The sequence below is a fragment of the Zootermopsis nevadensis genome, unplaced genomic scaffold (assembly GCF_977971745.1).
Source record: "Zootermopsis nevadensis isolate Lab colony 2312 unplaced genomic scaffold, Znev_1.0 Znev_ptg000007l, whole genome shotgun sequence".
In the NCBI taxonomy this organism is placed as follows: Eukaryota; Metazoa; Arthropoda; class Insecta; order Blattodea; family Termopsidae; genus Zootermopsis; species Zootermopsis nevadensis.
In genome coordinates this window covers 3,893,325-3,907,311 of record NW_028259139.1, presented here as the reverse complement: position 1 = coordinate 3,907,311, position 13,987 = coordinate 3,893,325, and the positions used below count along the sequence as shown (strand labels likewise).

The 13,987-nt window shown below is 35.9% G+C and overlaps 2 protein-coding genes across 5 annotated transcripts; one reads left to right on the top strand and one right to left on the bottom strand.

The window, feature by feature from the left end:
• Positions 1–50: 50 nt before the first annotated feature.
• LOC110830674 (putative palmitoyltransferase ZDHHC24) lies at positions 51–3,234 on the top strand. The gene has a single exon (XM_022065861.2). It carries the CDS (start codon positions 219–221, stop codon positions 1,077–1,079), a length of 861 nt encoding a protein of 286 aa, XP_021921553.1. The 5' UTR covers positions 51–218; the 3' UTR covers positions 1,080–3,234.
• A 1,612-nt stretch (positions 3,235–4,846) lies between these two features.
• Positions 4,847–13,765, bottom strand: LOC110830671 (suppressor APC domain-containing protein 2). Of its 4 annotated transcripts, none has more exons than XM_022065849.2 (8): positions 13,607–13,765; positions 12,540–12,660; positions 10,160–10,831; positions 9,479–9,576; positions 8,666–8,812; positions 8,228–8,431; positions 7,388–7,553; positions 4,847–7,068 (listed from the first exon to the last, which is right to left on the bottom strand). In XM_022065849.2, the coding sequence occupies exons 1-7, from the start codon at positions 13,619–13,621 to the stop codon at positions 7,422–7,424; spliced, it is 1,389 nt and encodes a 462-aa protein (XP_021921541.1). In that variant the 5' UTR covers positions 13,622–13,765; the 3' UTR covers positions 4,847–7,068; positions 7,388–7,421. The 4 variants fall into 4 exon arrangements, with proteins under 4 accessions (XP_021921541.1, XP_021921542.1, XP_021921544.1 ...); XM_022065850.2 differs by having other exon boundaries at positions 7,421–7,553; XM_022065852.2 differs by lacking the exon at positions 13,607–13,765 and adding an exon at positions 13,045–13,134.
• Between the last annotated feature and the right edge of the window lie 222 nt (positions 13,766–13,987).

Sequence of the window (13,987 nt, the reverse complement as noted above, 5' to 3'; positions counted from 1 at the left end):
GCACAGACGACCGTTGTTCAAACATCGAAGTTTATTTAAATCTCTCTGGTGATTAGATTTAAATGTGTAAAAAAAAATTTCTCAGCATATGATGATGCTTGTCGGCTGGTGACAGGTTACGGCGGAAAGTCGTACAGTTGGGAAAGACCCGCCCTTCTCAAAGATAAGTTCAGCCTTTTTCGCGGATAGTGGCAAAACCTGTGCTGTGGCTTTAGAGAATGGCGTTCAGAATGAAAGCAGTAAAGAACATTTTCCCGAAGGTACCGACGGAAATTGCTGCCTTTATTTTTGTAATCTGCATAATACCAACTATATATTTCTTTGAACTGTTTGTGGTTGTTCCGTCATTTTATCCCGTATGGTCGGTATGGTATACTGTACACTTCACATGTGGCACATTTCTTATGTGTAACATAACAAGTAACTTCGTAGCCATCGTCTGCACAAATACAAGTGTCAAGGGACTCTTGTTACAATCCAAGTTACAACCCAAGTGGCATTTCTGCTCAGTTTGTGAATCGGTTTCACCTCCTAGATCTTGGCATTGTGATACCTGTAGTACGTGCATTATTAGACGAGATCATCATTGTATGTTTACTGGGTGTTGTATTGGACATTATAATTACAGATTTTTTTTGGCGTTTGCGATTCATTTGTTTATAGCCACAGCATATGCTACTTATTTTAACGGCTATTTTATGTGGGATAGGATTAATTTTCAAACACCCATGGCACTACTGAAGATAGTTTTCCCCTTGGCGATGGTGGCGTTTGGAATTGATGTATCAGAAACTCAGTTGTATTTAATACTTTTCTTAATTACCATAATGGGCATGCTCTTTATGGTGGCTTTATTAATTTTTCATACAAACTTAATATGGCATGGAACAACTACTTATGAGAAAAACCACAAAATAAGAGATTATGATTTAGGTTGGAGACAGAACTTCAAAGATGTGTTTGGAGAAAACTGGTTTTTGGCATGTTTTTTGCCATTTGCCCAGTTAAAATTACCTGGTGATGGCATTACTTGGAATACCAGTGATGTGTGGCAGATGGAAGGACCAAAAAACAGATGACATTTTTAAGCACATGCTTTAGATATTGTTTCTTTCACCAACTCAATCTTTATGATTTGTGTGTGGAATTATAAGTGTTATACAGAGTATTTATATTTGTGAATCAGTTGTAAGTTTCGCTGTACAATCTAATGAAGACATGTTACTTCCAGATATTTGATATGACAAAGTTTCTAATTTTGATATTATAACAACAAAGCAAACAACTTGAGCATTTAAATATAATCTAGCGGCAAAAAATAAATTTTCAGTGGGAAGCATAGTTTTGGTAACTCGTGATTATAATCCAGAATTTTGTAAGGTGAAGTATGTGACTTGAGAACAAAGTGACCAGAATTTATGTATTTCTCTGACTGCAGTTTTTAAAATCATTCTTATCTAGTGTAATTTCATTTTTGAATAAGGCACATCAAAGTATTGTTGTTTCAATGTTTGTTTTATGTAAAAATGAGGGCTCAATACATTAGAAACATTTCTTCCTCCATTCTTGTGTTTTGCAGCACAGTAGATAGATATGTTCAGTTATGTTGCAACAGACAGTATTATTATCCATCTAGTCTAACCATGAATTGCATCTCATATATTGGAAATATTATTGATCCCTACCACACACTAACACCTATATAGCATGTCAATAACAATCCAAAAATATGAAATTAGGCAGTGTAACATAACCTTACCTAACAATGATTTAAAACTGAGTAAAGTAAAATAAACTAAACTAAACAAAATCAAATCAAAATATGGCTAATCTAATACTGACTAGAAATGGTATGATAATGGGTGATTTTGTCATCGACTACTATCATACAGAATAACACTGCAATGTAGGACTTGCATGACAGGCAGTGTCATCAAACTGGAATGGGAAATTGATGTGGAGACCAATTACTGCCTCTACAAATAGCATGTAACAGGACTTACAGAATGATAAAGAGGAACATGTACAACATACCTTCAAAATCTGAAGAGGCTGGCATTTTTGGAATGACCAGATAATTACAGCATTCATAAGGGGAAAATTAAGACTCTTCATCTAGTATTAGGATAATTAAATCACGGATCAGATAAGCAGAACATATAGTCCATAGGTGAACCAAGAAATACAACATTTTGGTTAGAAAGCCTTGAGTTAATCATGTTAGGGACCCATGTATAGTTGAGAGAATAATATTAAAGTGGATATTACATAATGAAGTTGTTAACTGGCTCAGGATATAAACTAAAGGCAATATTTTGGGAACATGGGGTTCCATAATGGAATTTGTTGAGCAGCTGAATAACTATTAGTGAATAAAAGTACAGGTCACTTGAGATAAATGAGTTGGTAATGGCCATCATCTGAGATAAAGTGACATGCATTAAAGCATGTTTTAAATTTGATACAGCAAGTTCCTTTCAGGGAGGACATATTTTATTTTGTCTGTATTAGCAGTGAACTTGTCAGAGCTTTTAATTCAGTAATGTAAACAATAATGAACAAATTAAACGTTGGCAGAATAAATGTTGTTTGAAGGTCTTAATTATGAGTAATAGAAGTAAAATTGTATCAGTTTAGAATGTCCATAGTTTATTATTTATTCATAAATATAGTGGTTTGATCCTGTGAATTGATTGTTGCACGTTTAAAATTGAGTTTTATATGACATCACATTTTGTGTTGCATACTACTACTTTGCTTACTATCAACTAATTTTTTGTCTGGCACTTGCTGCTGTTTTCTTTGTGTGTAACAGGTTTCTGAACAGTGTTATATGTCAAAAATGCAGGCTACAGTATTTAACATGTACAGTAAAGAAACTGTATTGTAAAAATGTAATTGTCTTTTTAACAATGAATTCATGTTTTGTGAGCATAAGAGTCCTGTAATATGTTATGGTCCATAAGACAAGCAGTTGTTCAAGTTTTGGTGTGGCTAGAAGCTGGAACCTGTGCAGGGTCTTTCATATGCATTTATTTATGTACTACTATTTTGTCTGTTATATCTGTTCAAACTGTGAACAATAATATTGACATCAAAAGAGTTTTAGAAAAAAGGGGAAATAAAGAAGGACAGGATTGTAATAAATAATTTGTGGACCTATCATGTAATTTTATTTTTATTGATTCACTGGATTATGAAATAAATATGTGAAACTTCCATACTTTAAACAGACTTTAGAATGTGTGTTTATTACTTAACCACAAGCAGAAAATAAGGAATATCACTTAATAATTTATGAAAAATTTCAGACATTATTGGGGATCACCAGTATAATTTCAACATAATATATCAACTACTGGTCGCCCTCAGTGGACTAGTGGTTAGCGTGTTCGCCACTGGACCCAAGGTTCGCAGGTTCAATCCCGGCTGAGGTCGATAGATTCTTAAGGGTGATAAAAATAAGTAGCACCACTTCCTTCGGAGGGGAAGTAATGCTGGCGGTCCCATGTCATAGATTTACGGCATGTAAAAGAACATTATGAGCATGATACGAGATGTTTCGTAAACAAAATTCAGCGGCCACCTTCCTCACCCAAATCTCTTGCTAACTGCTAGATGGCTCTGGCAGTCAAATCAGGATTGAGTAGAAATTTTTCAGTGACAGTGGGCTTGTCACTCACTACTTCACGACCAAGACCAAGAAACCTCCGAAAAGGTGGCAGCAAAAACCCACAAATGGGTTGGAGAGCAGAGAAACAACATATCAACTATTGATCAGATATTATGCATTTGTTTGGTTTGGAGAAAAATGGAAGTATAGTGGGACAGCACATCACCAGTTACAGGCTTAAAGAATTGTGAGAGAACTATTGTATAATATTCCTATTGAATTTGGTGTATCTGTGAAACTAGTGGGGCTCATTAAATATGTTTGAACAAAAGCTGTAATACAGTTAAACATTAGTCTAATGCATTTCCTATTCACACGGTGTGAAAGGAGATTATTTAATGCTTATTTTTCAACTTTGCTTTAGAATAAAGAAAAGAACAAAAGCAAGCACTGTTACATTTTAGCAGGATCTGAAGTTTTCACAAAGGAAGTACAGTATGCCTCATATCAGCTATGACATGAAAAGGCAAAACAAAACTCCCCTAACTCAGATATGGTCCGACTGGTAATCGCATTCACAAAAAACAACCACACAATTTATACGAGGGGACAGATAGAGAAAATACAAGCTAAAAATCTGCCAGGTATTTCAGAGACATAATGTCATATAAATTAAACTTGAAGCAACCAAATCAGGGCATTATGAAGCTGGTAGTATTAAATTGTCTCTGATAAATGGAAATCCCTATACTATGAAGTAAAGATACCCAGTCCTGGCCAGAACTAAAACAATGAACCTCATGAATATGAAGTGGGTAAAATACAGGAGAATATTTGCTGGCTAGCCTAGGGCAATGCCTTTGTACTGTGCACAATCACTGCTTCGGCTGCCAAGAGTCAGCAGCAATGGTAAGAGGAAGTTTTATTATAATTCCTAGACATACTGTATGACTTAGTGATTTTCAAGATTCCCATTGTGTAAGACATTGGTACATTTACAATAGAACATTGAGTGTTTTTATATTAATCTTGCATGTATTGTAACAGCCATAATATGTTTAGAAGTTTGGGAAATGTATCCAAGCCAATGGAGAACATTTTCATCTTCCATGAGCTTCATTATACAATACCACTAATGAACACACACACAAAATGAACATTGACCTAGTGCACCAAATAACCTCCCAGTACATGGCAGTAAACTGCTGAGAAAAAATGAAATGAAGTACAGCATAATGTTTGAAATTGTTTAATCTTACACATGTTTGAGCATTTCTGCATAAAATTAATACAAAATTTAACAAATTGCACTTACCAATATAAATGAAAATCAGTGTTGTTAATAACAAGTGTTCAGTATTTTAAAACTTCAAGGAACTCCCACATTTTACACTTACAAAAAGGTGAATAATTACCAAGCAAGTGTACATGCATAAGAAATGAGCACTATATCGGTAACAGTGATTTGATAACTGCTACTAAAAAATCACCATCACAGCTAGTTACTCAGTATCCATAATAGTGGTAATTATTATTGGAGTCCCTGTTTATTTGCTGCAGAGATCAATTTTCGTGTTCTCCTACCCAAGTACACCTTTACTCTTGGATGATTTTCATGTTGCCAATTGGTCATACCAACTTTGACACCAATAATTTAAAAAAAATGTCACAAGAGAAACATTTTTGTGGCTTTTGCTACTCTATGTATGGCAGCTTGATAACAGACTGTGAACAGGTATACTTACAGACTGCATTGTTCCGATATGCCACGGAGCATAACTCTTCCAATAAAACACAAGTTTAATAATCTATTCAGGCCAGTGACTGTGGCTCCAGTAAATCATTCCTAAATACACACATAATTCTTTGCCTTCATACATCCAGCATCTGATATCTTAGCTTTTTTAATATCCTGAGTATTGCAACGGTTTTGTGTAATTAGTGGAAGACGGCGATTTTCCATGAGATGAAACTGTGCAGGCTATAACAGTGAAATGGTTAACTATCGTAACTTAATACTATATCTCATGTTTGTGCCCAATTCAAAATATGTTATAAAAATCACTTCATTCTTAATATAGATAACTCAAAAACATTTCTGAAGTGCTGATGAATGCTATGGACGGAATCAGCACTTCTATCACAGTACTGTGTGTTTAAAAATAAATTTATCTTTTGTGAGTGACTGTTGAAGTACATGTACAGTTTCAGGAGCTCACGTTTTAGAGGTTCAAATTATTACACCTTCCAATTAATATACCTCAATAAAAAATCCTTTGTATCAAAAGATTCAAATGAGTTCAGAATTACAAACCTGCAGATCACCAACGGAACGCACCAATTTCCAGTGACTGAGACTTAGCAACAGTGGAACTTTGTTAGTTGGATCAACATTAACAATGGAAATATGATCATATCCTCAAACATTAATACAATGAAGTTTCCTATGAAACTATCCTATTAAGAATGTGAAAATTGCAAACCCATACATTCAAAAGTGTTCATTTTTCAGCTAATAAAAGTCAGATCACAAGCAGAACAACTAAAAACATGTGAAGACATTACATAGGTATTTACTGAAAGGGTTACAATCAAGTGAAATCACCAGGAACTGATTCAAGACATCAAAGATAAACTAGGAAAACCAAAGTGCAAAATGAAATACAGGAACAATGGTTGTAGAAGAGAAATGTTGTGCGTGTAATAAAATAAAACAAAACACTGCAGTGTTATAGACATACATAAAAACAACACAGAAGACTAGAAACTAACTGAAAGATGTGAATGGGGAAAGCCAAAAATTCATTTGGTTACAAATGATATATAAAGCAATGGAAGGAACAAACTGGAATGACAGACAATTACAGAGTATAAGAATGCAGAATCCATGACAATGAGGAAGTCCCAATAAGAACAAAAATGTGTAATGAACCACATACAGGCATACTTCGTTTTATTGCGCTTCGCAGATATTGCCTTTCTTTACAAATTGAATGATAACTTCTATATGCACTGGGAAACCAAAAAATTTGTGTGACTCGCTTTATTGCGGTGGTCTGGAACCGAACTGACAATATCTCTGAGGTGTGCCTGTACAGGGCTATTCAAAAAGACTGTCAGGGTTTTGTGAATTTTTGTGGGGCAATGCATTAAACATACAACTATTATCATTACACTGGTGGATACAGAAACTCTCAAAGTTTTGTTCTGTACCGCCCGCCATCCAGTAGTTATGCGTTTGGCCACCAAGTGTCAGCTTTTGCAATATGGCGGCTAACGGTAAGGAGAAGGCGTTTTGTACTCTCGAATATCATCAAAGTCGGTCAGTTGCCATTGTCCAGCGGCACTTCTGCAACTATCCTGGATCTGAAGGTGCGTATCAGAGCTGCCATTTGAAACATCACCGCTGACATGCTGGGGCGTGTGTGGGAAGAAATGAACTATCGTGTAGATGTCTGCAGAGTGACAAAAGGCGCACATAATGAGCATTTATAATGCATGTAAAAAACTTTGAAAGTTTTGCTACACAATAAAACAAGATTCGTATTACTACCTCAATTGTACTACGTGTAGTGATTTTTTAAAAACCCGACAATCTTTTCGAATAGCAGTGTATATGAAATATACCTCAGACACTGGACATGTCCAAAACAGTGTTCCTGTAATATTTTGAGGATCATACCAACAAAAGTCCACCGAACATAAAATTACACAACATAAATTAGTAATGAAGCTATGTTGAGGCAAGCAACAAAATGTGATCATTGTTAGTACCTTTAGCAGTTAGTATGCCTACTCATATCACACCTCACATGAAAGCAGCATCATCTGGAGGTTCATTTCCTCTTCTGTTCTGAGATCGAGTCTGGAATAGTTCTCGAATAAGTGAGGCCTTCTCTCTTTCAAGGGCTGTGATCCGCTCACTTTTCTTACTCACTTCCTGCAACAAAAATGTCAATAGTCTACACCAGTGATGTGCATAAACAGACTGCAACATCATATCCCTCCCAAATTAATAGTTAATGCATATTCCTTTTTTTCGGGTGGTCTGAGGCATCATGCTTCGGACCGGTGATACGGAATGCGCGCTGGTTTGAGTCTCGGGGAAAGAAACCCAGCAATGGCTGGGGGATTCGTCATGCTGACCACATGTCACCCTATATCTGGTTGGATGATTGTTCACCTCTGCTTAGGCATGTGAACCTGAGGCCAGCAGTCAGCTAGTCGGCTTAGGCTCTCAGAGGGCTGTTACGCCAAGGATTCTTTCTCTAAATAAGTAGTACAAGTATGACAACAACTGATTCTAATAGATTTGACATAGCAATACTGTTATGCTTAAATCTAAATCTGTTATTAATTTTCTGTTTTATTAGATATCTTTATTGTTTATGGGTTTTTGTTTTTACTTCATCCCTATTTTTAAATAAAATATCGTAAGATGCGAGGCCTGTGTGGTGAACGGCAAGATACATGTTCTGCCTACCTTCAAGTTCTAATGTTACAATTGTAAGTACACATTTGTGCTGATTAAGACGTAACAGAACATCATGAAGTGGGCTTGCATGGTGAACAGTAAAAACCATGTTGTTTGTTTAATGTTGGTGTTGGTGTTACCTCTGTAAGGAGATGGTTCTGTTGTTTAAGTCGTGACAGAAGATCATGAGATGCTGGGCTTGCATGGTGAACAGCAAGATTAATGTGTAGGGGCAGTCCTCCACGCTCCCAGCTATCTGTCAGGGTGGCAAGGTGCCTGTTCACTTCTAAAACTCTGGCTCGCTGTAGTTCTAAGCGTTCCTGCTGTGCTTCAGTCCACTGCTCCTGTGTACAACACAAATGCTCAATAGTTCTGCGCCTACTGATAAGATTACAAAACAATAAATGTTATAAAACAGTATCATTGTTAATTATGATTTTGGAAGGGTATGGGAGGAAGCGACTGCAAACTATTTTAAGGTTTTGTCACACTTGCCTGAGGGAAAATTTGTCTGAATGGAATTACTGCAATTGAAAATATTTAAGGGGAATGTTTTAGGCATGTTTGACACTACTAACCATATGAGATCCCATTCTCCCTAAATACTTCATTTTCTCTTGCACAGCAGCTACCTGTTTCAAGTACCATTCTCTGGCTCTTTCAACTGCCTGCAGTCCTTGCATCAATACATCTTTCTCTTGTTCAATCTGCTTCATTCTTTTTAGCTGAAACACACAGCACTATAAATAAATCTCCATTACCTGTCACTGACTGTAGATTATTACAGCAGGATGCTCTGTTTAGTATAACTCCAGACATTACTCAAACCTTATCATCTACTGGATGAAATTTGAAGACAACAAAACCTGATAACAGACTGAAAAATATAAGACAATAACATTCTCATTTTAATCAACTTGCTTGAATAATAAAACAATAACACATTATCAGACCAGTAAAATTTCACCATGAACAATGAAGGAATTTACTCACAATGAGAGAAATGTACAGGCATCCCAAAAATATGTATACACAGCAGCAACTTTGGTGGTCACTTGTCAGTCAGGTGCTCACCACTGTCAACTGTGCCACACAGCTAATGGTAATTTTGAACACCTAGACTAGACTTGCTAATTCAATAAGTGCCAGTACTGAAGTATGTATTGGTCTAGTTTATTAAAATGCCTTTATTTCATTCACTGAATGTGCATATATACGTCTTTTGGGCTACCTGATTTTTATAACTTATTAAATGTTATTAAACTGTAATCTTATCAGTTTTTACAGTAAGATGATCTAGTATATAGTTTAAATAAAGTTTAATTTACATAAATCCTCCACTCTATGTTCGTTATTTTGTTTGGATCTATGATAATACTCTGATACTATACCATGTTATAATCAATTCCATTTTGTAATGTATGGCGCCTTGGCTCTCTTCTTCGCCCTGTCATTTTTTTGTGAGGAATTCCCACCTGATCTGGCTGACCTAAAAATTACATTCTAAATTATTCTATATGCCATATAACATTAATTTAATGAGGATGAACACACTAATTCATTATAATTAAAAAATATCTGAACCAGCTATACTTCGATATTGACACCCATCATAGTTCATTACCCTGCATTTTATAGAACCTTGCTGTTAATCCTTTAAAATGAAAAGTGTCTTGAGTTTTGTTATGAAATCCACATTACAACTGAGTAAATATTAAAGCTAAAACTGGATCTTTTGCATACTTCTGGCTGATCAGAACTGCTATATACTTGAGTGCTAAAATTAATTTATACGAATACCATGTAATATATTCAACGAGTGAACAAATGTTTCAAACAAGATCTGTAGAATTTCAAGAGCAAAACACTTTACATGTTACATATGAAATTTGAGGTCTTCAGAGTGGTGACAATGTGGATGTTCTAATCACTGCACGATGTCTAATCTTTTTCCTAAACAATCAGATAACCCTCTTGTGACAGAATAGTAAACTATATACTTAAATTTTCTACTTTAGAATATTTAGTACACAAAAATCTAGATTAAGTATAGAGAGGTATGCTTCACATACCAGAAGGTTTTCCATCTCCTGATCCTCGTCCACCTTGCGAGCCCCCTGGGTAACCCATGGCTTTGGTCACTTCATGATCATTCATCATGATACCTATCTGCCAGTTCTGCAGTGCTGTGCGTATCTCAGCTTTATCCAGGTTCCTCTCTGTTCCCAGGTTTCTTTCACTACTGGTGACAAGCATGGCTCTCTCGAGTCCTGCAGCTGTTCGAGGTGGTTTAGGTGGGCCATACAGTATGCCTCCAGGCTTCATATTAGGCATTTTAAGTTTTGCATCATTTGCATAGTTTCTCAGCTCATTTACATCTGGATGAATATTCTCTTTCCTGTCTCCAAGAAGCTGAGGCATACTTAGTGTCCTCTGTTGTGACATGGCATTGTTGGGGTAGACAGTGGCAGTATTGGGTGCAGTCCAAGATTGTTTTGCTGATGATTCTATATCAAGAAGTGGTGCAGAAGGAGGACGAATTGGCTGAGGTGGGCTAGAGCACTCAGGCTTGTGTGACTGACCTTGAGTACTCTCTACTTGGTTCCGAAGCAGACATATTTTTAGACCGGCACAGAATCGTTCAAATGAGAGTAAACCATTTGGTGGAGTAACTTTCTGCAAACTGTCAATTACTCCTTTGGGAAGACCTTTGGTTCCATCATCTTGCCAACGATTCTCAATTTCTGAAACACCAATACACAGCTCAGAATGTGAGGTCATATGAGATATTTATGCAACAGAAACCATATTCTGCAAATTTAGAGGATGCACAAATTTCCAGGTCTGTGTGGACATATGCCTCTAAAGCAGTGGTTCAGTTATTAAATGCAGTACCCAAAATTATACATCGTGTACAGAGGTACATAGTTTACTCACTATTAACACAATTTTAACAGAATATATCATGTACAGGTAACCCTCGATTTGCGCATTCAGAATAACGCCGACTTTGAAACCAGCAAGTCAAAACATGAAAAAAAATATATTTTACTATTATTTATAATGTTTTATCTCGTACTGATTCTTATACTAAATCGTAATTCTTACATCGCTGATTTGAATAAAAATTATAAATACAGTCACCTATGCGATTACGTATGTTTCGTTAACGCAAATTTGCTCCAATGAGATCGATGAATCGGTAAAAGCTGTTTGTGAAATGCAAACGTTTGCATATGCGAGTTTGCTCTTATGCAATTTCATTCCTGGCGCTTTAAACTTTCAAAGGACTAATTTAATCTCTGTGGAGGCACCGGGGTTATTTTTACTATGCGATTTTCTATAGGTCAGCGCTTACATGAATGCAACTATCGCATAACAGCAGAGATGACTGTACACATCAATCACATGAAAGAATCACAATCAATAGCAGGGACCAACGAATTGCTGATTGTAAGTGTACAAAATATATTTATTAAATTCCCTTTATTTTTTTTACGTTATTTCAGAGCATTAAATGTAATGCCATTATATTACTCGTCAATGTTTGGGTGCTGGGAACGCAGTTCATTGACTTCTCACTGATTTACATTATAAAAGAGTTTCAATTTACGCCGATTCCGTTTAAGCTGGTTCATCCAGGAACGCATCCCCGGTGTAAATCGAGGGCTACCTGTATATTTAGCAGATACAGACAGCATTGTATTCTCATAAGTCTAATTTTTTTTAAAGAAAGGGAAAGCATGCTACAAACTGAAGCAGCAAAACAAATCTCCCATTCTGTCAACAAAACCAAGGTAAAATATAAATCTATCCTGTTGTTAATATGATTTCAAGAAAGCATACCCTAAAGAAGATGGAAGTCATTATACATTTCATTCTCCAAGATACCTTTATACCCAGGAAGAGATCGTAGTATTCCTTAGACAGGGGCTGAATATACCCCAGGCTGTTGCAGACATAATTACAGGAAAGAGCTGAATCTCAAATGCCCTTACTTTGAATCAAATCCTAACCCTGCAGTTTTTAGCCTGTCACTTTAATGATTGACACAGCACAGCTCTTAAGCAGTACTGTTCATATAAACACAAAAGTGGAAACAGCTGCATTGAAATGAAAACTCCACAGAAAAGAAAATGAAGGTTAACAACAGTTGGTTCATAAAGCTGTAGATAGACTTAATAAATTAATATAGTACTAGCATGATTAATTACACAATGATTATATAAACTGAATCCATTCTGCTCAAAGAAAATATTATTTGAGATATGAGGTTATCACAGCAGTGAAGATGTCAAATGTTGGTCTTCTAGATTTTAACACTGAAGATGGAGGAATCCCCCCCCCCCCCAAAAAAAAAAACATTGGTATCTAACTACAAGTCCACTTGGCATTACAATCCAGACGATCAACACTGACAAAATACTTTTTCATCTGCTGAATTTTGGTTACCTGAAAACTTGACATAGCCTGTCCTTTTGTCATCCATTATATCAAAGAGTGTCCGCATTGCTACTACAAATTGTTTTGGTAGACCATCAAGTGTGGCAGACTGTGGCAGTGCCATAGCTTCCTGAAAACATTAATTTACATAAATTAAGGGTATTACAACTTGGTCTTTGAAGGTTATACAAATACCTTACTTCTATCAAAATGCAATTTATGTTAGTTCAGAGCGAAGTTCAGTCACTTGCCTATCGCTTCACTGCATGCAAAATGCAGTCAAAACTTCATCTGTAGTAATTTGTCCAGAGAAAATAAAAAAATCACTCAAATAATTCTGTGACGCTAATCTTATATGAAAAAGGTTAGATATTCCATCAAACTTCTCCAATAACACAACATTTAATTTAAAATTGGAACAAAGAATGGATAATTCTGCGTAACAATGGGCAGTTCCTGAAATTTACTATCCTGATCTTTGTACCGTCACTTTTGTTAGAAATTAAATGCGTACATTTTACTTCAAGTAATGTGACTTCCCTAGCAAATACGAATGAAGAAACGAGTACCCCTCCCTGAATCTATGGAACAGCTGGGTTGGACAGCACAATGTACTACAAAAGCAGCTTAAAGGGAGGGCTTTTATGTTTAAAACAATACGTTCCAGAATATATATGTGTATATTCAGATTCTAACGATTTTCTTTAAACGTCCACATAAAATCGGAAAGTTATTTTAACAGTTCCATGACATAAACAGAAAACCAACATTTTCAATAACTTCGCGGTCTTTCAATGCCTACATCCGATTTAAAAATGTACTATCCTAAGCGCAAGTTTGAAAATGTTACAGCAGTCATTTTCATCACTTCAAGTTGTTGTTTTATTAACGTTTTCAAGCACTAGGAATAATTGCTTATCTACGCTCCACATTAGCCTGCAAATTTCACAAATGTTTATGTTCATCACACGTTTTGGTAATTTGCTTTGGGTTTTAGAAGAGTAATATGTAATAGTCGTTTCCGTAACTCTCACGTAATTAAGCTATAATTAAAAGCAAACAACCCGATAACTTACTTCGCTAATTAGCATAAGTATGGCACATTACACGGTTAACCCCATATTACAACACATTCTAAACTGAAATCACGGTTGGATGTTGGTACAATCTGATCAGTGCGAAGGGGTTTGACCTGCTGCCCTTAGATTAAAACCTGTTCTCGCACTAGTCATAATACATGCCATTGGTCAAAACAAGTAGTACACTTCTTTGCAGCGGATTTTTCAAATTTAGAATGAATGAACTGTATGTTTGCCAAAGAATGCCATGAAACTGGGTGCGAGGGAAATAACGGTAGAGTGTTTATTCACAAACAATCACATATGACATTATCTAATTATCACTCCACCTCACGAATTTGAGCAACTGCCACGTTGGTATATCCAAGTGCAAAAAGT